General features: G+C 42.8%; 1 protein-coding gene across 2 annotated transcripts in view; it reads right to left on the bottom strand.

Annotated features, from left to right (window-relative positions):
- Nucleotides 1-404: 404 nt before the first annotated feature.
- Nucleotides 405-25,122, bottom strand: part of SRP14 (signal recognition particle 14) — a 137,054-nt gene continuing 112,336 nt past the window's right edge. For both annotated transcript variants that reach the window (XM_044073834.1, XM_044073835.1), the window contains one exon: nt 405-705. In XM_044073834.1, coding sequence (XP_043929769.1) covers nt 616-705 — 90 coding nt within the window. In that variant the 3' untranslated portion in view covers nt 405-615. The remainder of the gene's footprint in view (nt 706-25,122) is intronic.

Genomic DNA, 25,122 nt, shown 5'->3' with positions numbered 1-25,122 from the left:
AAGGATCTCCAACAGGGTACTTAGCTTTAACTTCAATTCAGTAGAAGAAACTCTGGTATTTGCCAACCGGCACTCGTGCTTCTGCTTCGGGATCCATGGCAAGAAAGAATGATGTAATGGCATCTGCTGCCTTAGTTTATACTGCTGACGACCTGACGCCAGTCCTCAAGTGACAGCAACCGATGCTGAAATACTAAATCTCTGGTATTTGGGCCAGCCGAGGGCTAACATGGCAGGAATAACCCAAATGTGATGACTGCAACAGTGAAGCATGAACATCATCAGGACGACTCCTCAGCTGGTATATCAAAGACCAAGTCAACTGCTAGGTAACAACTTTAGCAATAATACGAAAGTGGTACAAATCAGAAGACAGCACTACTAATCTCACACTACTAGGAGGATGGTAAAATAATGCAAAAAAAAATTTATTTTATATATACACACACATACATACATATGCTCATACTTTAGCACTGCAAACACACTAAGCCTCAATTGTTGGGAAAAATCAATTCTAAAAGCCCACCTGGGGGGGGGGATTGACAAAATGGGATCAGAAAATTCAAATTTCTTAATGAAAAAAAAAACAAAGTTCGACAGACAGCACCGGCTTCACTGGGTTGCCTTATTCTTTTTGCTCTTGCTCTTCTTATCCTTTTTCTTAAGTCCATCCACGTGAGCCCTTAGTAGGTTAGAATATGCCTAAACAAATCAGAAGGATGAAGTTAGTAGCCATTCCATACATGCAGCCATTTAGCTTACAGGATTATTTTCTGTTTTCTTCATTCAGTGCTAAAATTAGCATTCTTATTATCAGTTTCATCAGCAGCAATTCTGCAGTATAACAAAATTAACACCTATGAGAACATGCTGAAATATGGCTGTGATATTCCACCACCATAACAGCGGATATTCCAAATTATTCATGAAAGATAGGAATTGTCCTCCAGGTGGAAGTTCACCCACCCCCAACCTCCTGAGCTTTGGGCATCTTCAAACTTATCCCTTTCCCTTGTTGACTGTATTAAAAACCAAAGTTTGGAAGTAACTTGCACTAACTTTTTTTTTTGTGGAAAAAAAGGGAGTGTTGTATCTGAACAATGGGGAAAGTACAGTTTTGTACCTACCATAAATGCAGATGTCCGAACTGGATAGCATCTGCAGTCATAACAACTGGGTTGTCCTGTCGTCAGGCAGCCCTTCGGTCGGCCGGATTCCAAAGTCCGGGTCCGGCTTCGGCTGATGTCGCACCTCACCCGACGTCATCTCTGCTGGTCTTCGGGTATAAAGGCATCAGCCGACGCCATTTTTCCTCAGTGTTTCTTGCCCCAGATGCCAGTTGCCCTCTTGGAAGGCTAAATTTTGGGTAAATGCCAATGTTTCCAAAAGATAGAAGGCAAACACAAAAAATAAGCATGTATGTACATATATACAAACAAATACACCATAAGAGACTCCCCCCACCAGCTAGCTATTAGGAGGGTAAATACCCTAGGAGTACCACAGAGGGGAAGGAGGGAGGGTAATCCTGACTGCAGATGCTATCCAGTTCGGACATCTACATTTATGGTAGGTACAAAACTGTACTATGTCCTTCATGGATGCATCTGCAGTCATAACAACTGGGTAGAATACCATAGCCAACTAGGGAGGAGGAAGAATAGATTATGGTGTGGTTAGGATCCCTTGCAGTACAGCAGTGGCAAACCCTGCTCGGGATCTGGAATACAGAGGTAAATTATAATGCTTGGCAAATGTATGCACGGAGGTCCAAGTAGCCGCCTCAATAATGTCCTTGGTTGCCACTCCTCGTAAGAAGGCTGTGGTAGTGGCTGTTGCCCTTGTAGAATGAGGCCTTATGTTCTGTGGAATTGGTTTTCCATGGAAGGAGTAACAGAATCGTATGCAATTTCCTATCCATTTGGAGATTGTCTGTTTGGAAATAGCTTTTCCTTCCCTTCCTGTTGCATAGGCTACAAAAAGCTGGTCAGTTTTCTGTTACTTTTGTTCTGTCCAGGTAGTAGCGTAGCTGTCTATGTACATCCAAGGTATGCAGTATTCTTTCCCTCTGTTTTGTGGGTTGGGAAGAAGGTAGGTAGGTGGATTGCCTGGTTTAAAGACACTCTGGATACCACCTTAGGCATAAATGTAGGATTAGTCCTCATGGACACTATCTTGGTGGAAGATTAGGAAGGGTTGTACTGCCATTAGGGCCTGAAGTTCAGAAACCCTCCTTGCTGAGGTTATTGCCAGTAGGAAAGCAGTTTTCCACGATAGATGCTGCAGGTCTGCTGTTGCTGCTGGTTCAAAGGTGAGTGTCAACTTTTCTAGCACAAAGTTCAAATCCCAAGCTGGCAATGGTGGTTTCCTAGGAGGTTTTACATTCTTGATCCCTCTGAGGAACTGCCTGAGTAAAGGATGTGAAAAGACAGGTGGATCAAAGCTGTATTCTGCTGAAATAGCTGATGCATGTATCTTGATGGAGGAATAGGACAGGCCTGTATGTAGAAGCTCTGCCAAATACTCCAGAATGTTAGCAATATCTATATTCGACACATCTTTTCCTCTTTCAGCACTCCAAATGACAAACCTTTTCCATTTTCCTGCATAGTTCCTTCTTGTTGAAGGTCTGCGGGCTTCAAGGATAATGTCTTTAACCCTTTGGGAAAGTTCTGGATTAGTTGCTGCTATGTGATGTTCCATGCAGTCAGTTGCAACGTTTTTAGGTTTGGATGCATGATGCTGTAGTTGTTCTGAGTTAACATCAAAGGCATCAGGGGTATTGTCCACATTTTGTCCCGAGACATGCTCCTCAGCAATGGGTACCAGTGTTGTCTTGGCCAGTTTGGAGCTATCAGGGTTATCCTTGGACGTTCCTCCTTGATTTTTAGTAATACCTTGTGTATCAAGGGAAGAGGTGGGAATGCATATGCTGTCAGACCTTTCCAGCTGAAGGAGAGCGAATCCACTTTCCATGCAAGTGGGTGGAATGTCCTTGTGCAGAATTTTTTGAGCTGGTGATTGAGAGGGGAAGCGAATAGATCTATCTGTGGCATTCCCCATTTCTTTGAGATGGTCTTGAAGATGTCCGGGTGTAGCATCCATTCGTGAGCATCGGAGGTGGTTCTGCTTAACATGTCTGCTAGAGTATTCTCCTTTCCCGGTACAAATATTGCCTGTAACTGGATGTTGTAGCTGAGTGCCAGGTTCCAAAGGTCCAAAGTCATTCTGCATAGGGGTATGAATGAGTGCCTCCCTGTTTGTTGATGTACCACATGACTGTGGTGTTGTCTGTCCTTATCATCAAATGGCCTTCTTTGAGAAATGGTCTGAATTTTTGGATTGCCAGTTTTACTGCCAGCATTTCTTTTAGGTTGATGTGCAGGTGAAGCTGGTCCTGTCCACAATCCTTGCGCATTTGTCCAGCATGTGAGCCCCCCATCCTAGGTCTGAGGCGTCTGTTGTGATGGTTTGGCTTGCTTGATAGTTGTGAAAGGGTAGGCCTGGGTTTGACTGGCATGCTTGAGCCCACCATAGGAACTCCTGTTTTAGGCATGGGATTAGTGGAATTTCTGCTTCTAGGCTGTGCCTGTGTTGTGACCATAAATTCTTTAGGTACCACTGTAGTTTTCTCATATGTAGTCTGGCATGTGGAACCAAGATTATGCATGATGCCATGAAGCCCAAGGCCTGCAGAACTTTTCTTGCTGTTAGCTTGTTCTGTCTTGTTAGTGCCAAGAAGTAAAGAGGGAGTTGTTTTTGTTTTTCTGCAGTTAGGAATGCCATTTGTTTTACTGTGTCCAATTCCGCACCCAAGAATGTCCTTGTTTGGGATGGTATCAGCCTTGACTTTTGTAAATTGACTGTGTATCCCAGTGCTTGTAGCAAGTAAATGACCCTTTGTAAATCTGTTGTCAGCTTGCTTTTGTTGTCCCCTTGTAGCAGGCAGTCGTCCAGGTATGGATAAATTTGGATTCCCTGAAGTCTGCAGTGGGCGATTACTGATGCCAGGCATTTTGTGAATACTCTGGGCAGTAGATAAGCCAAAGGGCAATGCTGAGAATTGATAGTGCTCTGATCCTGCAAGAAATCTGAGGTATCTTCTGCAAATTGGTCGAATAGGGACGTGCAGGTATGCCTCCTTGAGATCTAGAGTTACCAGCCAACACTCCTTGCCCAGCATGGGAAGAAGTTGCTGTAGGGTCAGCATTTTGAATTTTGGGACAATGATGTATGTATTTAAGGTGGACAGGTCGAGAATAGGTCTCCAACTTTTTTCCTTTCTTGGAACTAGGAATAGTCTGGAGTAGAATCCTTTGCCTTGTTCTGTTCTTGGTACTCTTTCCACAGCTCTCATCTTTGTTAATTGCATTATCTGCTGTAGAGCTTCTGTTTTTTGATTTGGAGGCAGGTTTGGCATTCCTTTTTTGACTGGTAAAGTGTGGAAGTGGAACCGGTAACCTTGGTCTATGGTTTGCAAAATCCACTTGTCTTTTGTGATATAGTGCCAGTTCTTGGAAAATAAGGTTAATTTTCCGCCTAATGGTGCTGCTATTTGTTCCCTGGTAGGCGGAGTTAGAATCAAGTCACTGTGATTGTGCTGTTGTAGTGGTAGTGGCTGTGCCTCTTGTTATTACCTTGCCACTGTCGTCCTCTGTAGGCACCCCCTCTGGATTGATTTCTGCCTCTGGAACGTCTACTCCTGCCCCTTTGGGATCTTGTGGAGTCAGGAAAGGACCAATTTTTGGCAGGCCAGTTCCTGCTAAACCTTGGGGGCTGAACCTGCAAGAAATCTTTAACCGTTTGTACAGATTTTGCCTTTTCTTCCATTTTCTTCATTACCTGCTGGGCAGGTGTACCAAACAAACTGGCCTTATCCATAGGAGCATCTAATAACTTAGCTTTAACATGATCCGGTAAGACCTGTTCCTTCAGCCATGCATGTCTTCTTATCACTGTGCCAGTCATGGCTGATCTAAATGAAGCCTCCAGTGCATCATAGCCACATTTTAAGGAATGGTTACTAACCTGTTGTATGTTATTTACCATTTCTAATACATATTTCTTATCTATAGAGTCAGAGGATAGCTTTTTAGTTAATTTATCAAGCATAAACTCTTGGTATTGTATCATGTGAAACTGACAGTTTAAAGCTCTAGCTGAAAGAGTAGCTGAGGTGTAAACTTTTTTGCCCCATCTGTCTAAAGACCTGGCTTCCCTTTCAGAAGGAATAGGGTTTTTTGCTGTGGTCGAGGCTACTGCCTTAGGCCCCTGGGAGATGGTTTCGGGGTCTGCAAGTGGAGCCTTGTATAGGTGATGATGAGTGTCTGGTACCCTGTAAAATCTATCTGGTTTGGCAGGGGCTGGAGGTAAGGAATCTGGTGCAGTGCAGACATCATTAAATGCATCGTCCACAACAGAGAGGACAGGAGGTATAGCTAAGGGCCTGTGTTGTGGAAGGTGCAGAAAAGTCCTAAGTCTTTTTCTGGAATCTGAGAAATCCTGTTCCTGCCATTGGAATTGTTCTCGCATGGCATGTAAGGTTTCCCCAAAGGAGAATTCTTCTGGTGGAGAAGCAGCTGGAATGGATTCTTCAGCATCTGAGTCTTCATAATTGGAGAAAGGAGCCTCTGGCTGGTCTGTAATATCAGAGTCATCCGCAGAATCATCAGAGGACACAGGCTCGGGGGGCTCTGCTCTAGGTCTCTTTTCTGGGGGCTGAAACAAGGCAAACAGTAAGAGTGGAAATCTTTATGAGGTATTTGTTTCCCACAAGTTAAACAGTTATTGACTTTTTCTGACATCGGCTGAGGCAAGAAAGAGTTATTGACTTTTTCTGACATCGGCTGAGGCAAGAAAGAGTCCCCAACGGGGTACTTAGCTTTTAGAAGTCTTCGAAGTAGTATTCGGTAGTAGTAATCTCTGGATCTGACCGACCGGCACTTGCGAACAGCTTCTGCTTCGGGCGCCACGCGGCAAGAAAGAGTGAGGAAAAATGGCGTCGGCTGATGCCTTTATACCCGAAGACCAGCAGAGATGACGTCGGGTGAGGTGCGACATCAGCCGAAGCCGGACCCAGACTTTGGAATCCGGCCGACCGAAGGGCTGCCTGACGACAGGACAACCCAGTTGTTATGACTGCAGATGCATCCATGAAGGACATCCATAGTACTGCAGCCAAGGGGGAAGAAGTCAGGTGCCTACTCCAAGGGGGGGGGGGGGCAAGGAAAGAAATCTCAAGTTTTAGAGGCTCCTGGGGTACCACTTTAAGTCAGAGAAAAAAACGGGCTGATATCTGTACTACCAGTCATCCCTGACTCTGCACTATCCATCACCGAGTTTCACACAGCTGCACTACATACAGAGATCATTGCTGTAATATCACTCATGATGCACTGGAAAAGTATTATATTGTGGAGTGTCCCAGCCACAAGTCTGGGGCTTGGCAAGCTACAACACCTAAAATAATTGCAGGGACACCACCAGTCTTGCAGTGGCTACCTTGTTTACAGTTACTTGAAAACATAAGGCCAGTCTGTCTCAAAACCTTTGTTACAATGGTCTCTACCTTCATAGAACGAGCCTTTAATGTGACTTTTCCAAGTCATACACCAAGAAAATACAATGAACTAACCACTTAGAAATAGTTTTTCACTATTGCCTGGTTCCCTTGTCTTAAAGGAAACCAATATTAGTACAAGTTTAAGTTGCTGATTCTGACCAAGTAATACCAGAGTTGCCTATGAGCGATCAGTGAATGCAACATCCTTTCACACTTACTTTGAGGTTTGGGGAAACTCCAGTAGTGGAATATATTGGCTTAGGGTAAATTCATGCAGCCATTATGACAAAGATGAAATTGGAGACATCCCGTCTCCAAAGCCATGAGGGCTTGCAGATTCAACAGCAACCAAGTATGTAGTTTACCAAGACAAGTTCCATAGCACTGGAAAGTATGGCATGATCTTACACAACTGTACAGTAGATGTCCTACTTCTCACTGCTGCAGTACTCCTCACTAAAAGGATATCCTGCAAAGGACAGTCGAACATCTGGCCAATACATTAAAGCTGGCGCTATACGTCAGACATATGTCCTGTGTCTAAGGCACAAAGTAAATAAGTGAATTATAAGCGCCTAATCCTCAGAACCAAAAACTGCCCCAGGAGAAGCACAGCAACACAAGAAAAACAAAAAGCAAGTACATGTTCATCCAGAAAGGGAAAGATTACCCCTCCGCTACAGGGCAAGGAACAGCAAAACGGGTAAGGAGGGAGGGAAATAATCCAGCAAGAGAATTAGGACATATGTTATGCTAAGATCATGTGCTTAAAAGGAACAGTACAAAAGCTACAGCAGAGGATGGGAAGAGGAAGTATAGAGGAGCCTTCCAATAAACCATATAGGATAGCCCTAGCATCAAACAGCTCTAGTTCTAGAAATCACATCCAACTTGTGTGCAGAAAAACAGTGTACCAGATTTCAAAGTGGATCTAGTAACCAGACCCTTTGAGGGGGTGGGACTGCAACTGCTCTAGTAGACTAAAGCTGCTGACAACAAAAAGAAACAGCCTTAGAAATACAATGGTCTACTTGGAAACTAGACCAATTTTCTTGGAATGCAAAGTTGCTCAGCTTTCATTATATCCTTAGTCTTATCCATATATCATCCTAGCTGTCTATGCAATTCCAAGGCATGAAGAATACTCAATATTCTGTGGAGAATGGAAAAAAGGAAGATGTTTTGCTGTAAAGATAAACCATTCACTACCTTGGGCATATTAAAAAAAAAAAAAAAAAAAAAAAAAAAAAAGATTAGTACAAAGAAAAACCTTGTCTGTGAAAAGAACAAAAAGAGTGGGTGGACTGCCATGAGTCTCTGAAGTTCAGAAACCTGACAAAGTAAGAGCCACCAACAGAACAGCTGTCCAATACAACTGCAAAAAAGTAGAAACTGCAAGCCCAAATGGTGGTAGTCAAATTTTCAAGAAAAAATTAAAGGTTATCAAAGAAGAATAAGCTTTCTTGGCGGCCTAATATGAAGGATGCTCTTCAGAAGTGGTTCGACTTCAAATCTGGAAGGTGTGGATTCAAGGGCAAACAAGCAGAGATGGCTGATAAATGAGCTTAAACAGATGAAAACGTTAGGTCAGATTTGAGCAGCTCACACAAACAGCAAGAATTCCGACAGAAAGAGGGTCCAGTTCATGTTTGTGACAGCAAATAGGAAAAACATCTTCCAATTGCATACATAGCATTTTCTAGTAGTGTGTTTTCTGGCCTCCTGCAAAACCTCAGAAAATCAGTGTCTAAAAGGAATCAAAAAATCCCATCACCCAAAGAGTGAAATGAAGCACAAATAAATGAGAGATCCCTTCGCCTGTGACAAGATCCATTTTGAGGCATCTTGTGATGAGTTTCCCTCTATGGGTCAAAAGGGGAATCTGCAACAAGATTTTGGGCCTGTCCCACATGACCCTGTGCAGGACTCTTGGTAACAGAGAAAGAGGGGATAGTTATACAGAACCATCCACTTATAGGAAAAAGACATTGTGTCCACTTTCCAAGCCAGAGGACTTGGCACTCTGGAACAGAACCTGAGAAGTTGCTATTCAGATGGAAGAGGAGATCCAAATGAAGAATATCCCACTGATGGGCAATATCCAGGAATACCTCTCTGTGAAGCATCCATTCTAGAGATCTACCCTGGATGTGCTCTACCAATAGATTGTGCTCAGAGGGAATATAAACTGAAAGTTCACATGAAGGTGAATCAAAATCTCAAGCCTGAAGAGCTTGTCTGCAAAGAAGATGTTATGCCCCCTTGCTTATGCTATAAGGTGTTTATCTGTGAAGACTGTCAAGGACCTGGGATCCAAATGAAGTGTAAAGAATGAATAGCCAAAAATCAGAGCTCTCATCTCTGTGATGTTGATATGGTCCTTCGGTTGCTGGAAAGACCAAACTCCCTGAACCCGGATGCCTTTGGAAGCAGCACCCCAAGCCTGAGCTGATGAATCTCTATACAGGTCCTAGCGGGAGGAACACCAGAGGAGTCCAGATCTGAAGCAAGGCAAGAGGAATAAGAAAGGTCAGAGGATGTCAGTGTTGAATCCAAACAGTTTTGAGACATCACAAACTTTCAAGTAGAGTCCGGCAAAGAGGGCTATAGAATAGTGGATGCCATGAACCCTAGTGAGCTCAAGGAAATTCTCTTGCAGGAACCTCTGGAAGAGGTGGAGACTGCAAATAAAGTGTCAAAGAAAGGACATTGGTTAGAGATAGCAAAGCCAGCACTGGCAAGGTCTGGATCCTGCAACCCCAAAAAACTTGGCCCTGAGAGAATGTCAAAAGAAACTTTGATTTAAAGTGAACCCCAATATAGTACATTCTAGTTCTTGAAGCAGAACCTGCTGATATGGAGCATGAATCAGATGGTTGTCTAACAGAAGATCTGAACACCCTTAAGTCTGCAGAAGGCTACCACTTGCAGCCAGACATTTGGTAAAGACTGTCAGAGCTGTAGAAAGACCAAAAGGCAAAGCCAAGAACCAATAATGTGAGAAGGAAACACAGAAATGTACACATTTCCTGAAGAGAGGGAGAATAGGAATGCAAAGGTAAGCATCCTTCAGATCTAGAGACACCAGGAAGACCTGAGGAAGCAACAGATGAAAGACTGGGAGCATCTTGAATGTAGGAATTTTTAGAAATGAGAAAATAGAGATTCCGAATGAGCCTCCAAGAACGCTCCTTCTTGGGAGCCAAGAACATTCTGGAATAAAACCCCCTTGCCCTGCACTAAAAGGTCTTGAAGAATTGAAGGGAAAGGAGGAAGACGGCAAAGAGGAGGTTGGGAAATGCCCAAAGGAAGAGACTTTCATACCATAAAATAACCTTTTTGAATGACTGAAAGCACCAAGGAAGCTGTAGTAACCAGTCTGAAGGAAAGAGGAATCTGACAGAGGTTGAATGTCAAACTGTGGCAGACTTGTCGGGGGGGGGGGCTTTTGACCTGTAGTACCCCCCAAGGCTAAACCCTCTTAGAAGATATTACTCCTAGGAGACTGCCATTGCTACCTATGCACAAAAGGAAGACTTGGGGGGGGGGGGCAGTTATGCTGAAATTTAGGAATAGGTGAACTAGTCCTGCATGACCTTTCCCTCATCATGCAAGATCTTGAAGAGCACAGCTGAACAGATTTGGATTGTATAGGGGAGAATCCAGTAACAGCCTTGATATCTTGAGGGAGGGATTGCAACCTCAACAAAGAACCTCTCCTCATAACAGCCCCTGATACAACTGACCTAGAAGATACATAAGCAGCATTATAATACGAGGCGATGTCAACTGGCTTCACCCTCACCTCCAACTCCCCTACTACCAGCATACACCTATATGGCTACACAGCTTCTCTCTTCTCCCACTTCTTCATAAACCCACAAATACCAATTCTATCCTTGACTGAATTCTTGTCTCCAACCCTAACGTCCATCACCACCCTGAATCCCTACCAGGACTCTGTGACCACTCCCACATATTCATCCAAACATTCAGCCCCCCCCCCCAACTCTCTAGACTTCAAGAATGCCGAAAGTTAACCAACTTCAGCCCCGATATATTCAATAACTGTCTCGCAGATACTGACTGGTCCTTCCTTTCATTTCTCCCTCTTGATGAGGCTGTTCTTCAATTCAGCTCTATCTTCCTAAACGCAGTTAACTCCCTTGTCCCTCCCAGAACTATCAGTCAAATCACGGTGTTCTCCATGGCTCACCAATGCTACCCACTCTCCTATCCAAAACACAGATTCTACCTGGAAACTCTGAACTAAGATCAAATCTCTCCCACACTACCAAAAATACACAGAACTCTGAAATCTGATAAAAAAAAAAAAAACACAAGCATTGATAAAAAGAACACACCCGAAACTACAGAATCCAGAAACCCCCTCAAAATTCTGGAATACTATCAACCAAATTCTCCACCCCCAGAATCCCTCAACTCCAAACCCCTGCCCTCAGTAACGCACCAAGAAAAGTACAGTTTTGTACCTACCATAAATGTAGATGTTCGAGGATCCACATTGCTGCAGTCCTTACTATTGGGTAGTCCGCTGTCCAGTCGGCCCGAATACCAGAGTATAAGGCTGACGTCGGTCAGGGCGCATTAGACTGACGTCAGTACGTCAGGGTACTAATGCGCATGACCGACGTCATATCCTCAGTCTTTTCTTGCCCCAGATGTCAGAAGACCCTAAAAAGACAAGGCCCAAAATACCTGCACCAAACATATGTACAATATATACAAAAGATATATACAAAAATATCAGCATATAACCTCACCTACACAACCACCCCTAAACACAGACCCGAAGGAGGGAGGGTAAATTGGACTGCAGCAATGTGGATCCTCGAACATCTACATTTATGGTAGGTACAAAACTGTACTATGTTCTTCGTTCCACATTGCTGCAGTCCTTACTATTGGGTAGAATCCCAAAGCAGAGGTAAGGGAGGATGGCAAATCATAAAGAAGTAGGAGCTGACAACATGCCTTGCAAAACAGCTGTGGCAAAACCAGCCCTAGACTTAGAGTAGATAGGAAGGTGATAATGCTTAGAGAAAGTATGCACTGAACTCCAAGTAGCTGCCTCCAAAATATCCTTAGTTGCCACCCCCCTTAGAAATGCTGTTGAAGTGGCAGTAGCCCTAGTGGAATGAGGCCTAATCCCAGCTGGAACCTCCTTGCCATGATGGGAATAACAAAATGCAATGCAAAACCCAATCCACCTAGAAATAGTTTGTTTTGACACAGGCTTGCCCTCTGAACTCAAAGCAAAAGAAACAAACAACTGCTGAGACTGCCTAAAATCCTTAGTCCTGCTTAAATAATAACGCAATTGCCTGTGTACATCTAAAGTGTGCAAAATCTTTTCCCCTTTATTTTGGGGTCTGCATAAAAGTAGGCAAATGAATAGTTTGGTTTAAAGCCACACTAGAAACCACCTTAGGCATAAAGGAAGGATTAGTGCGTAATGATACCCTATCCTTATGGAAAATCAAAAGGGCTCTACTGCCATAAGGGCCTGCAACTCAGACACCCTTCTTGCAGAAGTAATAGCCAACAGAAAAGCAGTCTTCCATGACAAGTATTTCAATTCAGCAGTAGCCGAGGCTCAAAAGGTTGTAGAGTAAGTTTTCCAACACAAAATTGAGATCCCAAGCAGGAGTAGGAGCTCACGTGGGGCCTTATATTCTTTGCCCCTCTAAGAAACTGCTTGAACAAAGGATGCGAAAACAATGGTGGGTCACAATCATAGTGAGCTGAAATTGCTGCAGCATGAATCTTAATGGAAGAAAAGGACAAACCCTTGTCCAATAACTCAGTAAGATATTGAAGAGCCACACTCAAATTAGGCTCAGAAATCTCCAAATTCTTTGCTGTACTCCAAAATAAAAATCTCTTCCATTTTTCTGCGTACACTTTCCTTGTACTAGGTCTTCTAGCTTCCATAATCACATTTAAAACTTGTTGAGGAAGTTGAGACCTGCTGTGTTTCAACACAGAATATGCCAGGCTGTTAGATGAAGAGAGTGAAGCTTGACATTGAGCAGATGACCGTCCTTCTGAGATAGCAGATGAGGAATCAAAGGTAAAGGCCATGGAGGCTTCCTTACCATACTCCTTAGTAGTGGGTACCAGTGTTGCAGAGGCCAATCTGGAGCTATCAAAATCATCCTTGGCTTGTCTTGTCTGACTTTTAATAGCACCTTTGGAAGAAGAGGCAGAGGTGGAAAGGCATACACATGAAGGTTTTTCCAACTGAAAGACAGAGCATCCACTTTCCAAGCTGTGTGATGAAACCCCTTTGTGCAAAACTTTGGCAGCTGGTGGTTTAGTGGAGAAGCGAACAGATCTATGTCTGGAGTTCCCCATGACACTGTCAATTTCTGAAATACATGAAGATCCAGTTTCCACTCGTGGGGATCCATGATTTGTCTGCTTAACACATCTGCTAAGGAGTTCTGTGCTCGGCAGAAACCTTGCCTGAAGAGTTAGTTGCAAGCTTAGCGCAGTCTCCCATAAAATCATTGCTTGCCTGCATAGAGGATAAGAATGTGTTCCCCTTGCTTGTTGATGTACCACATGACAGTTGTGTTGTCTGTTAGAATCAACACCTGCCCTGGAAGAAGTAACTCCTTGAAAGCCATTAATGCAAACTGGACTGCTAACATCTCCTTCATGTTGATATGTAGATGCTGTAGTCTGGCAGGCCACTTGTCTTGTATCCACTTTCCATTCAGATGAGCTCCCCAAGCAATGTCCGAGGCATCTGTCGTTAAAATCTGACTCGCCTCTGGGCGGGTCACAGAGAGTCCCTTGTTTAGGTGACATTCCTGAGCCCACCACAAAAATTCTTTTTGAAGGCAAGGTATTATTTGAATGACAGTGTCCAAATCCTGGCAGTGCTGTGTCCATACATTTTTGAGATACCATTGCAGCTTCCTCATATCCAGTTTGGCATTGGGAAGCACCAGAATACAAGATGCCATGAACCCTAATGCTTGAAGGACTGTCCTTGCAGTCAGCACGGACTGATGAGATAGTTGATGGAAGTAAAGTGATAGACTCTTTTGTTTGTCCGGGGTTAAAAAGGCCATCTGGGCTGCTGTATTCAGTCTCACACCCAGAAAGCACATGTCTTGAGAGGGTACTAGACTGGACTTTATTTCGTTCACAGAATACCCTAGGCATCTTAGCACTGCTATAACATATTCCAGATGCTGTAGAAGGTCTTCCTGTTTTTGAGCCAGAATCAGGCAGTCGTCCAAGTAAGGATAGATTTGAATGCCTTTTAGCCTGAAGTAAGCTATCACTGGAGCCAGAACCTTTGTGAATACTCTGGGCGCAGTAGATAAGCCAAAGGGCAATGCAGAGAACTGATAATGAGAATTTCCAGCTCGAAAACGCAGATACTTCCTGCAACTTAGTCTTATAGGCACATGAAGGTAAGCTTCCTTGAGATCTAAAGTTACCATCCAGTGATCTTTGCCCAGCAGAGGTAAAAGCTGTTGTAACGTCAACATCTTGAACTTGGGAATGTCCAGATAAGTGTTGAGGATAGATAAATCCAAAATTGGTCTCCACGTGTTCCCCTTCTTTGGTACTAGGAACAGGCGAGAATAAAATCCTAGGCCCCTTTCTGATACAGGGACTGGCTGAATGGCCCCTATTTGGAGTAACTGAGAAATTTGCTTGTGAGCCTCTTTCCTTTGTGGAGGAGGAGCGTCTGGCATTCCTTTGAAAGGGGCAATGTATGGAAATAAAACCTGTAACCGTGGTGAATGATATCCAACACCCATCTGTCTTGAGTAATTAAATCCCAATTTTCCTTGAAAAGAGACAGTCTTCCTCCCAAAGGAGCTGCCAGGCGGGAATCTACTGGCAGCTGAAAAGGCAGGTCATTGGGTCTGTTTATGAAAGGACTGACCCCTGCCCTCACCAGAAGTCTGAGCAGGTGAACTCCTGTTCTAGGCCTAAAAGAACCTTGAGCTCTGCCCCTACCACGTCTAGACCTACCCCTAGACTGGGAATCATAAGCAGGATATGTCCATCCCTTAGTAGGCCAATTTCTACTAAACTTGGTGGCTGCACCTGCAAAAATCTTTAACAGTTTGCATAGACTTAGCTTTGTCCTCCATTTTCTTTAAAACTGCTTCCACAGGCGAACCAAACAACACATCCGACTGTAAAGGAGCATCCAAAATCCTTGTCTTAACATGCTCAGCTAAATTCTGATCCCTCAACCAGGCATGCCTGCGAAGAACAGAACTAGTGGCAGCCACCCTCGAGGAGGCCTGTACAGCATCAAAACCACATTGCAAGGAATGCTTACCCACTTGTTCAGACACATGAACTAAATCCAGCAACTCTTTACACTCAATACCTTCCGCCAAAGCATCCACCTTAGATTTCAGTTGTGAAAGGAGATAATTTTGATATTTAAGCATGTGAAACTGACAATTCAACGCCTCATGGCTAAAGTGGAAGAAGTATACACTTTCTTTCCCCATCTATCCAAAGCCCTTGCCTCTTTATCAGTGGGAACAGGGTTTTTAACCACAGAGGCCTTAACACCTTTAGGTCCCTGAGAAACAGTTTCGGGTCTGCCCTAGGACTCTTAAAAGATACTTATGAGCTTCAGGCACCCTATAGTACCTATCAGGTTTAACAGGAGCAGGAGGCAAAGAATCAGGGTTCAGGGAAGCCTCTGCAAAACATCTTCCACCACATTCAACACAGGAGGTATAGCTAAGGGCCTATGCTGGGGCAAAACAAGAATTCCCTAAGCCTTTTCCTGGAATCAGAGTAATCCTGGCCTTCCCATTTAAAGTGCTCCCTCATGGAATGCAGAGTCTCTGAAAATGAGAAATCCTCAGGAGGAGAAGCTGTAGGAGTGGAATCATCCACATCAGAATCAGAATAAGGAGGATACTCCTGCAAATCTTCCGCAGAAGACTCAGAAGCCTCTGAACACTGTTCAAAACTATCAAACTCCGGTTCCACCCTAGGCCTCTTATCAGGAGGGGGCATAGAACCTCTAATCATAGTAATCAAATCTTCTGCCATTTTAAGCATATGTTTCTTAGGCACAGAACCTGAAATGCTAGGAGAAGCCCCCACTGAAGCTGAACTTGGCCTAGCTCTCAAAGAAGTTTTGGCAACAGAAGGAGAGGCTCTAACTACCTTGGGAAGAGAGGGAAGAACAGTTACCTGAGAAGCCCCTTCAGCCTGGCCTACCTCCTGAGAAGGCACATCCTGTAACAGTAAAGTCTCTGCCTGAGACTCCAAAGAAACTCCTGGCAAAACCTCTGGCTCCACTGAGCCTTCTAAAGAACCGACGTCCGGGACTGTCGGTTCATCAACCCTAGGCTTCGCTGTTTTGTCCTTGCGCTTCTTGGACGAAGCGGGCGTCGGAGCATCCGACGGCATTTTATAATTACAACGCTTCCCAAACACTAACCTGGCACAGTCTAACCGTCTCTTAATAGTGCGCTTGTTAAACCTAGCACAAGAGCGGCATCCAACAACGTCGTGCTCAGGCCCTAAACAAGGTATACACAAGGTATGGTAATCCCTATGAGGTATCTGTTTCCCACAAGAAATACAGTTATTCACTTTTTCTGACATCCGGTTAAATACTGAGGCAAGAAAAAACCAAAATGTTCCCCAACGGGTTACTTAGCCAACTCTGATTCGGTCTGAAACTCCGGCGGAAATATTTCAGAACGCCAACCTGCACTCGCAAAACTGCTTCTGCATTGGACCATGCGGCAAAAAAGACTGAGGATATGACGTCGGTCATGCGCATTAGTACCCTGACGTACTGACGTCAGTCTAATGCGCCCTGACCGACGTCAGCCTTATACTCTGGTATTCGGGCCGACTGGACAGCGGACTACCCAATAGTAAGGACTGCAGCAATGTGGAACGAAGAACATCTGCATCCATTTTCAATTCATACTTCATCAACACCATCAGCAAACTAATGAAGAAATTTCAACCCAACCAACCCCTAACCTCCCACCACCCCCCCCCTACTACAAAACAGCCCAATCTCACCAAATCCCATTCCAACCAGCTACATTAAAAATCTTCTCAAACTTGAACCATGTCCCCCATCAGCGGATAGCAGCAGCCTTTAGGAAGAGACAGCAGGTTAACTCCATAGCATACCTAGTCTCCATACTCAAACCACTCAGTGAATCCACTGTCCCTACTCTCTGAAAAAAAAAAAAAAAAAAAAAACTCCACACCATATCTATCAACAAAGGTGGAAATTTTGTAGAGCTCTTGACCTATTGCCATACTTTCTCGCCCCTCTAAAATTCTTAAGCACTGTGTTCATAAACAAATCTTGGCTTCTCAGTAAAGAAAACCTAATCACCCTAACCCAGAATAGATTCCGCACCCACCACAGCACCACTACTGCATTTACTTCCTTTAACTCCATCGCCCTAGCCAGAGACAATAAAACTAATGTCCTGCTTCTTGGATCTCTCCAAAGCCTTTGACTCGCTCACTCAGTCCTCCTCTCCACTATTACAGTATTCCTTGAAGGATATCTCACCCAGGGCAGCCTGTTTCTCAACTCCACTTCTCCTCAGCAACTATCTCTTGGTTTAACAGCTACCTCACAGACTGCGATCAAATGGCGTTCCATCTCCTTTTCTCCCCATCAAATTGGGTGTCCCACAAGGCTCAGTTCTAGCCCCCCTTGTTTTTAACATCTTTAGAAACCAACTTCACACATCCCGTCCTCAGTCATCCCTCATGCAGTATGCAAATGACTACCATAATCATCTCCATTGCTGACAAGTCTGACCTGCTCACTCTGACAAAGACATCTTTCAACCTCAATGAAACATGACTAAACCATCTCATACTTAATCCTACAAAGACAAAACTTGTCTTCCTCCCAAAATCCCACTGCCATCTTAAATACTCACTCACCATCTCTTCCCTTAAAACTACTATCATAGCAGAAACTCACACTACACTCCTTGGAGAAATCAAACGACCAACTTAAAATGTTACCTCCATGTACTTCACTGCATCAAGAAAACCCACCAAAAGCTCGACCTACTGCATAAAACAAAAAGATCCTTATACAAAACTCCAAAATCTTACTTGCCCAAGCATATTTTCTCCCTAGCCTCTTCTACAGCTCACAAATCTAGTCCTACTTCCCAAATTCAAAACCACCTACAACAAAGTTGCAGGATTTGCAGCTAATCTGCCTTCAAAAATCACACCACTGTCACGTTCTCCAAACACTCAGCTGGCTAGTCTCCTAATCACCTCTTATTTACTGAGCACATCCATTCTATCCTGAACAAGCCCCCCTCCTGCCCCAACATCTCTCACCTCCCTCTATAACCCCCCTCGATCCCTCAGAAGCTCAGACCAATGTCTTACAGATTCAAAACTAAAAAAAAAATCTATTGGACAGAATTTCTACAGCCACTTTCGTGCTCTTTCATGGAGCAAGCTTCCCATGTCCATAAATTCAAAAAAACTCAAATTACCTAAACAGCACCTGGACCTGTCACTGTAAATCATTCCAATTGAACCCATCCCTTTCTCCTCCATTAGTCATCTACTACTCTCCATGTTCCTTCAGTTTCTAGTTCTGAAACCATGCTACCTGCATCCTAATTGCAATTAGCTTTTTATATTAAACATCTGCACCTACTGTAGCTTCCTTTGAACTATACAGTTGTGTTGCACCTGGACCTGTCACTGTAAATCATTCCAATTGAACCCATCCCTTTCTCCTCCATTAGTCATCTACTACTCTCCATGTTCCTTCAGTTTCTAGTTCTGAAACCATGCTACCTGCATCCTAATTGCAATTAGCTTTTTATATTAAACATCTGCACCTACTGTAGCTTCCTTTGAACTATACAGTTGTGTTGTCCACTCAGGACAATCCTAATGTGTTTTTGCCAGTTTATTACCAGATTCTATACTTAGTTTAAAACGTCTCTTGCGGATTTCTCTTACTTGCACTGCAATGGACATTTGCACAATTATTTTATTATATTTTACTTAAATCATGCAATTTTTCTTGCTTAGTTGTACTGTGGAGCTTTTCTCCCCGGGACTCTGCTGAAAACAGGCATTAGCTCAGTCAGACTATTCCTGTCAACAAATATCAAGTAAATACAGATAAATTTGATGGCGTGATGAGCTACCTAGAAAGCAGAGCTCAAAAGGGAAATGGAAGAGGGCTTTGCTTCGGAAATAAGAATATCAGAGAACACACACTCAAGTTTAGTTTATAGAGAGGCAGCACAGACCTGGTCATATGGGTCTGGTAGTTTATGGCCTTGAAAGCTAAATGTGGCAGATGTATCAACTCCCCCCCCCCCCCACCATACCCGTCCATAGCTCTACTGTCCTTTTCAGAGGGTAAAAGTTTAGAAGAGGACAGTAACTTAATGGGGTTAGATGGGCTTTTATTTGAATCTCAGGTACTTTGCAGAACCTTGTGCGGTTCTTTGGAGTGGGAGGCTGGGAGTCAGGAGAGTGAAGCAAAAGAAAAGGTATCCTATGAAGGCATCCATCACTGAAAGCACCACAGAAGGTTGGGGCAAGCCAACCTGCAAGAAGTCACTGCAACTCTTCTGGACGGACATTTGGAAAACTCTCTCATTTATAATGTTCCATCATGCAAAAGTACAGTTGTGTAAAGTTTTTTTTTTTTTTTTTTTTTTTTTAACATAACAGTAGATTTCCTTCTCTTCACTATTACAGTATTCCTTGAAGGATATCTCACCCAGGGCAGCCTGTTTCTCAGCCAATATGGATAAGCTTGAAAAAGATAGTTTGCACTGTACACCACATTTATGATCCCCACACAGAACATAGGACATAAATGAAATGTACAGATGCAACTACCCAGAAATGAACTGCCTCAGAAGAGAACAATTGTCATAAGACAAAGTCCATGAACATCCAGAAAGACAAAATGCAGAACAAAGAGTGGGTTGGAGGGAGGGAGTGAGTGAATACTGCAACACTGAAGAGAACATCTGTTATAGCAAGACTTTAAAATTGTACTAATGTCCTTCTCTACCACTGTTACAGTATTCCTTAAAGAAGGGAGGGTAAAAAAGCTCATGAAACAGAATGGAAGGGGGAAGGCCGAGAAGAACCCTCAACAAACCCACAAATGGTTTCAGCAAAACCTGCTCTGGCCCTAGAAACCATGCCCAACTTACAATGCTTAGTATAGGTATGCATTGAAGCCCAAGTAGAAGCTTCAAGGATGGAATTTGTCTCTAACCCCTTGAAGAAGGCACCAAGAGAGGCAACGGCTCTAGTAGAATGTGTTCCAACAGAAGCAGAGACACTTTCCATGAAAACAAAGAAATGGCCTTGGATATCCAGGAGGAGATGGTTTGCTTAGAAACAGCCAAACACAAAGACCTGGGATGAAAGGAAACAAAAACATGATCAGACTTGCAAACAATAGTTTTATCCAAGTAGTACCTGAGCTCTCTGTGCAAATCCAAGGTATGCAAGACCCTTTCAGTAACAGACTGTGGAGAAGGGAAAAAGGAAGGGAGTTGTACTGATTTAAAAGGACAACTCATTTTCCACCTTGGGCATTAAAGAGAAGGATTAGTACGAAGGGACACCCTGTCACAGTGAAAAATCAAAGGAGGAATGGCTAATAAGGGCCTAGAGCTCAGAAACCCTCGGAGCAGAAGTAAGAGCCAACCAAACAGTCCTTAAGGTACAATGTTGCAAAGAAGCAGAATCTGCGGGCTCAAAAGGAGCCCAAGTCAATTTTTCCAAAACAAGATTAAAGGGGAGGGAAGCAGGAGAGCGAGAGGGAAGCGGCAGAGGGAAGCGGCAGAGATGCCTGTTCAGAGGGGAGACAAAGATCTAGCCGAGGAATACCCCCACCAACGGGCAATATCCAGAAACAAGTCTCTGTGAAGCATCCATTCCTGAGGCGGTTTTGGACATGCTCACAGTCTGCCACAAAGATTGTGCTCTGAAGTGGTGCATACTGCCTGAACATTAACTGAATACAGAGAGCCACTTCCCAAGCTAGAAGTGTGATCCTGCAGAGGAGGAATGACTGTGTGCCCCCCCCCCCCACCACTTGTTGACATACCACATCACTGTAGCGTTTTCTGTGTACACCTTCAGAGGGCCCACAGGGAACATCAGGTGAAAAGCCTGAAGGACCAGAATCAGGGCCCTCATCCTTGATATTGACATGGTCTGACTTCTGATGGGAAGGCCAAAGACCCTGAACTTTCCGGTGACCAAGATGCCTCCCACCCCATATCAGGCATCCAACAGCTATTGAGAAGGACTGGATGCTGAAAGGGGACAGTCTGGGATGACAGCAAACTTGAATCCACCACTCAAATTCCTTCAGACAGGGAAGGAGGAGAGGTACACTTAAAGTCAGAAGGTGAATGCTGCAGCCAAACCAACTTGAGGTACCACTGAAGATTCCGCAAATGCAGTCTGGCAAGAGTAAGTACCAGAATAGATGAGGCCATGAATCCCAGAGCCTGACTAGTATTAGCCAAAGGAGCATGCAACAACTTGGCCTTAATGTCCTCAGGAAGGGACTGGAGATGAAGCCTGGAATAGGCTTCGCATGACAAACCCAAAACCCACAGGCCCTAGAAGTGGCATCAGCAACCATCATAGCTACACAGAGTGGAAAGCCACTTGAGAAGCAGAACCTAAAAAAGATGAGGCAGAGGATTTGCCATCAGAATCATAGGGCAGAAATAACCTGACAAGTCTGGGCAACCAAGGTCAGCGCATACCTAGTCATGTGGGTCTCGTACTGAAACTCTGATCTGTGATATATAACAATAAGTAGACTTTTTTTGCTAGTCATTGGTTATTCTAGATACTTAGCACTTTTATTAATAAACCTGACAAAAGCACCGACATTACACAGTGACTCAGTATTTCTTGCAGTTTTTGTTTTTAACAGTTTTTTTGTTTTACACTGACTTTTCTGTACATGTTGACTAGCTACTTGTACTGCATTACTGTCTCAAATCATTTTTCAGTTGTGCACTTGCCTTGCTTCATTTAAAAAGTTTTAAATTGCTAATTTTGTAGAGTTTTAATTGCATTTACTGTTTAGGGCTACACACTCAAGTGTGTTAGCATTTTCTGTGTTTTATTTGCTGTATTATTGCATTTAGCCTGTTTTGACAAAAAACAAAAAAACACAATCTTATTTGTTCGCTTCCCGCCTTTTTCCTAGGCTAGTATAGTCCAGATCCCAGACTTTGCTGGTTTCAGGACTTTATTTTTCTGTGTTCAGAGCTATCCAGACTTTGCTGTGATAGAGGGAAGTCCTACTGTTTACCAGTGGGAGTGGTGAGCATTGTACTGCCCAACACTAGAGGAGTGGTTTCCAGCTCTGAAATCGTAATTTTATTAGGCATTTTGGGCTGATTTCTATCCCTTTCAACTTTCCAGCTTAAAAAACACGTGTGTGTGTTTTTCGCATTGTGCAGCCCCACGGGGCTACAGTTAAACTATTCCAGGTGCCAGAAAGTCTGCTCTTCAAATTTTCCCTTACAACTAGCTGTTTGATCAGTAGAAGCATTAAAATCTGAACCCCAGCGACTAGCACTTGCTCTAGAACCTGCTGGAAAGCAATAGGAAACTTTAAACTGATACAAGCACTCAACTCTTCTTATTAATAAGGAGAAATTAATCGTAGGCACTAAACAGCCTATAATTGCAAAAGTACCTTGCAAAAGTAAGGGAAAACAGCTTTTGTACTAAAAACAAGGACCTCCTAAACTGAACGCAAACACCAGTCACAACCAAAGTGACACATAGCTCACACCAGTGTGCTGCCCAACAGCAGCTCCCATAGCAAGAAAATGTACCAAACACTTTAGTCATAGGTGACTATAGTCAGGCACACTGATGTCCCACTCATCAGGCTGAACAAGGAGAAAATTAGTCAGAGGCCTGTCGGGTGCCAGGATCCGCCACAATGCAAGTCAGTTCACAACAAGTACAAATACAACTCTGTCATTGTCCATGTTGGAGTGAATGACTTCAGATGTACCTCCCTGGACTACATGGAGACACATGAGAGCTCTCGGATCATGAGGCCCAGGCAGGTATGCTGTGGAACCTATATGTGGATTTTGCAAAAACGCCACTAGGGAAGCATATTGGGCCTACTAAGATTTTACGACGAATAATACAAAGTTTTGGTTGGATGTAGTATCGGTGTTTCTACAGTGGGATTTTACTGTTAGGAACGTGAGCTTCCAGCCTCCATTTGTTTCATCATTTGTTTTGACATTTGCATACAAAGATCGTATTTGGGGCAATTTTTGACAGTGTATTGAGTATTTGAATACAAGGCACTTTCCTTTTATGTGGATCAAAACTTTATATGATTATGTTCTTTTCATGTTGTATAAATACTTGTTTTCTTTGTGAATCCATCACATCGTGAAACGCCATTATTTAGGCACATCGGGCCTATAGAGGTTCGGTGACTATTTATACAACTGTTTTTGTGTACTCTATACTTACTATTCTTTTTTGGGGTCTATTTTTTGGAATATATGAGTATTCAATTTTTGTCTGTAAAATAACAAATTTTCATCAACACTTCATTTGGATTTGGGAACTTAGAACAATTTACTCAGAGCCTCATCATAGGGCGTTTTCTTTTCTTCTCTACGTGGATACAATTTATAATATATATTTCGCAATCTACATGTTGGACAAACTCGTGTCATTTACTTTTGGACCAACGCTTTTGAGAGACTTGGACATATGTGAACATCATGGTTTTTTGACTCATGTTTATGATTCATGCATTTTTGTGTATTTTCATTGACTCATGATCACATACATACGGGTCAATTTTGAAAGGCATGTATATTCACTTTTTATAAGGGAGTCACACACTTAATTGCTCTTTGTGTTTATATGCATATTTGAAATTATGATGTTTTCATATTACAGTCAGTCGGGATTAAAGTATGAGAACTGTATGATAAGTTTTCAGGTAATTGAGTAACAATAATAAGTATCTAGACACAGGGTTATATGTCCATTCTAATTGGGGGAATAGCAATGGTTGTATGTTAATTAGACTTTTTATGATCAACACTTGTATATTTCAAGGTTTATTTATGCCTGACATATTGTGAAGGAACATGATTTTTGTTCTGTGACATTTTAGGTCCTTTATTCAAAGCTATATAGGGACTTGACATAAATATACATTGAACTCTATGGACCTTGTGTCCCAACCCCTTGGATGTTTATACAACTTTTTTTGTTGATTTGGGTATATGTTTATATAAGCTGATTATTTGCTTTATACCCGATTTATATCCATATTCCCTAGAGGGCCATTTAAAAATAGTATCTTGGCTATTTTGTTACCACTATAACTATATATTTTTAGTCTTTATATGTCTATTCAGAACTGACTACAAATTCCTTTTCAGCCACGTGTATTGTGACGTGACTAGGTTTTCTCCTTTTTATATGGTATTAAGACCGGGTTGAAGTGGATCAAGATGTTTTGAACTTATAATATATGTATATTGTATGGCAAATTCTATTTGCCACAATACTATCGTTGCTTCTCTATACCACATGGTCTACCATTATAGTTATATAGTGACTTGATATTAGCACCTATCTAATCCCATAAGATCTGTGTTTCAAGTGTTAACATAATTTCCTTTTTTTGGAACTTTTTAGTCAACTATATTTTTTATATTAGTTGCATAGTATCATTACTTGAATACCCTTTAGGGGTTCACTTAATGTTGGGATTTGAGTCACAATATTTCATCAGTATATAATTTGTCTGTTTATTGAAATCACATCTTTGGTCTATGCTATATTCATATAGATTAGTGAATGCATTTTTACTTTTGCGTCATCTTATCACCCATCTTATCACTTTGTCATATGTTTAGATATCTACATACATTTTTTGAATTAGACTATAGGTTATATTAATATCATTATATTTGTGAACAGTGTTTAGTGACTCCATACCCTTGGAGTCTGCTATATATTGCATTTGGATGATCTATGAAACTTTTTGATTATTTCATTAGATGATCAATAACCTAGGTCTATATTATACCTTCCTGGCTCATTTTTTGATCCCTGAACCTATTGAATTATTACATAGGGTCTCTTCCCTGAACAGCCACTCAAGCACATTGCTTTTTATGATGGATTTAGATCAAATACTCCATGGGTTGTGTGCTGATAGGGAGGACATAGCCATATTTGGATTGGAAGACACCCCAAGCAACAACCAGAGTAAGAACAACCCTAGTAGTGAGGGGGGTTGTGATTTGGCATTCCGCAAGTTGGAAAAAGGTCTTAAAGGCCTAAGGGCTAATATTTGGCACTTGAGACTGTTCAAAGCTTATTTACACAAAAATTTGGAACCGAGAGTTCTCCGTATTAAGCTTCATCCTCTGGTTGGCAGATCTGAACAGAGGCTGACAGAGGAATGGGATGAAGCTTTAAGGAAAGGTTCTATGGCATTT

Source organism: Protopterus annectens, chromosome 6.part0 (assembly GCF_019279795.1).
Source record: "Protopterus annectens isolate FY-2018-M chromosome 6.part0, PAN1.0, whole genome shotgun sequence".
Classification (NCBI taxonomy): Eukaryota; Metazoa; Chordata; order Ceratodontiformes; family Protopteridae; genus Protopterus; species Protopterus annectens.
The sequence above is the reverse complement of the archived record's forward strand: the minus strand, read 5'-3'. Positions and strand labels throughout refer to the sequence as shown.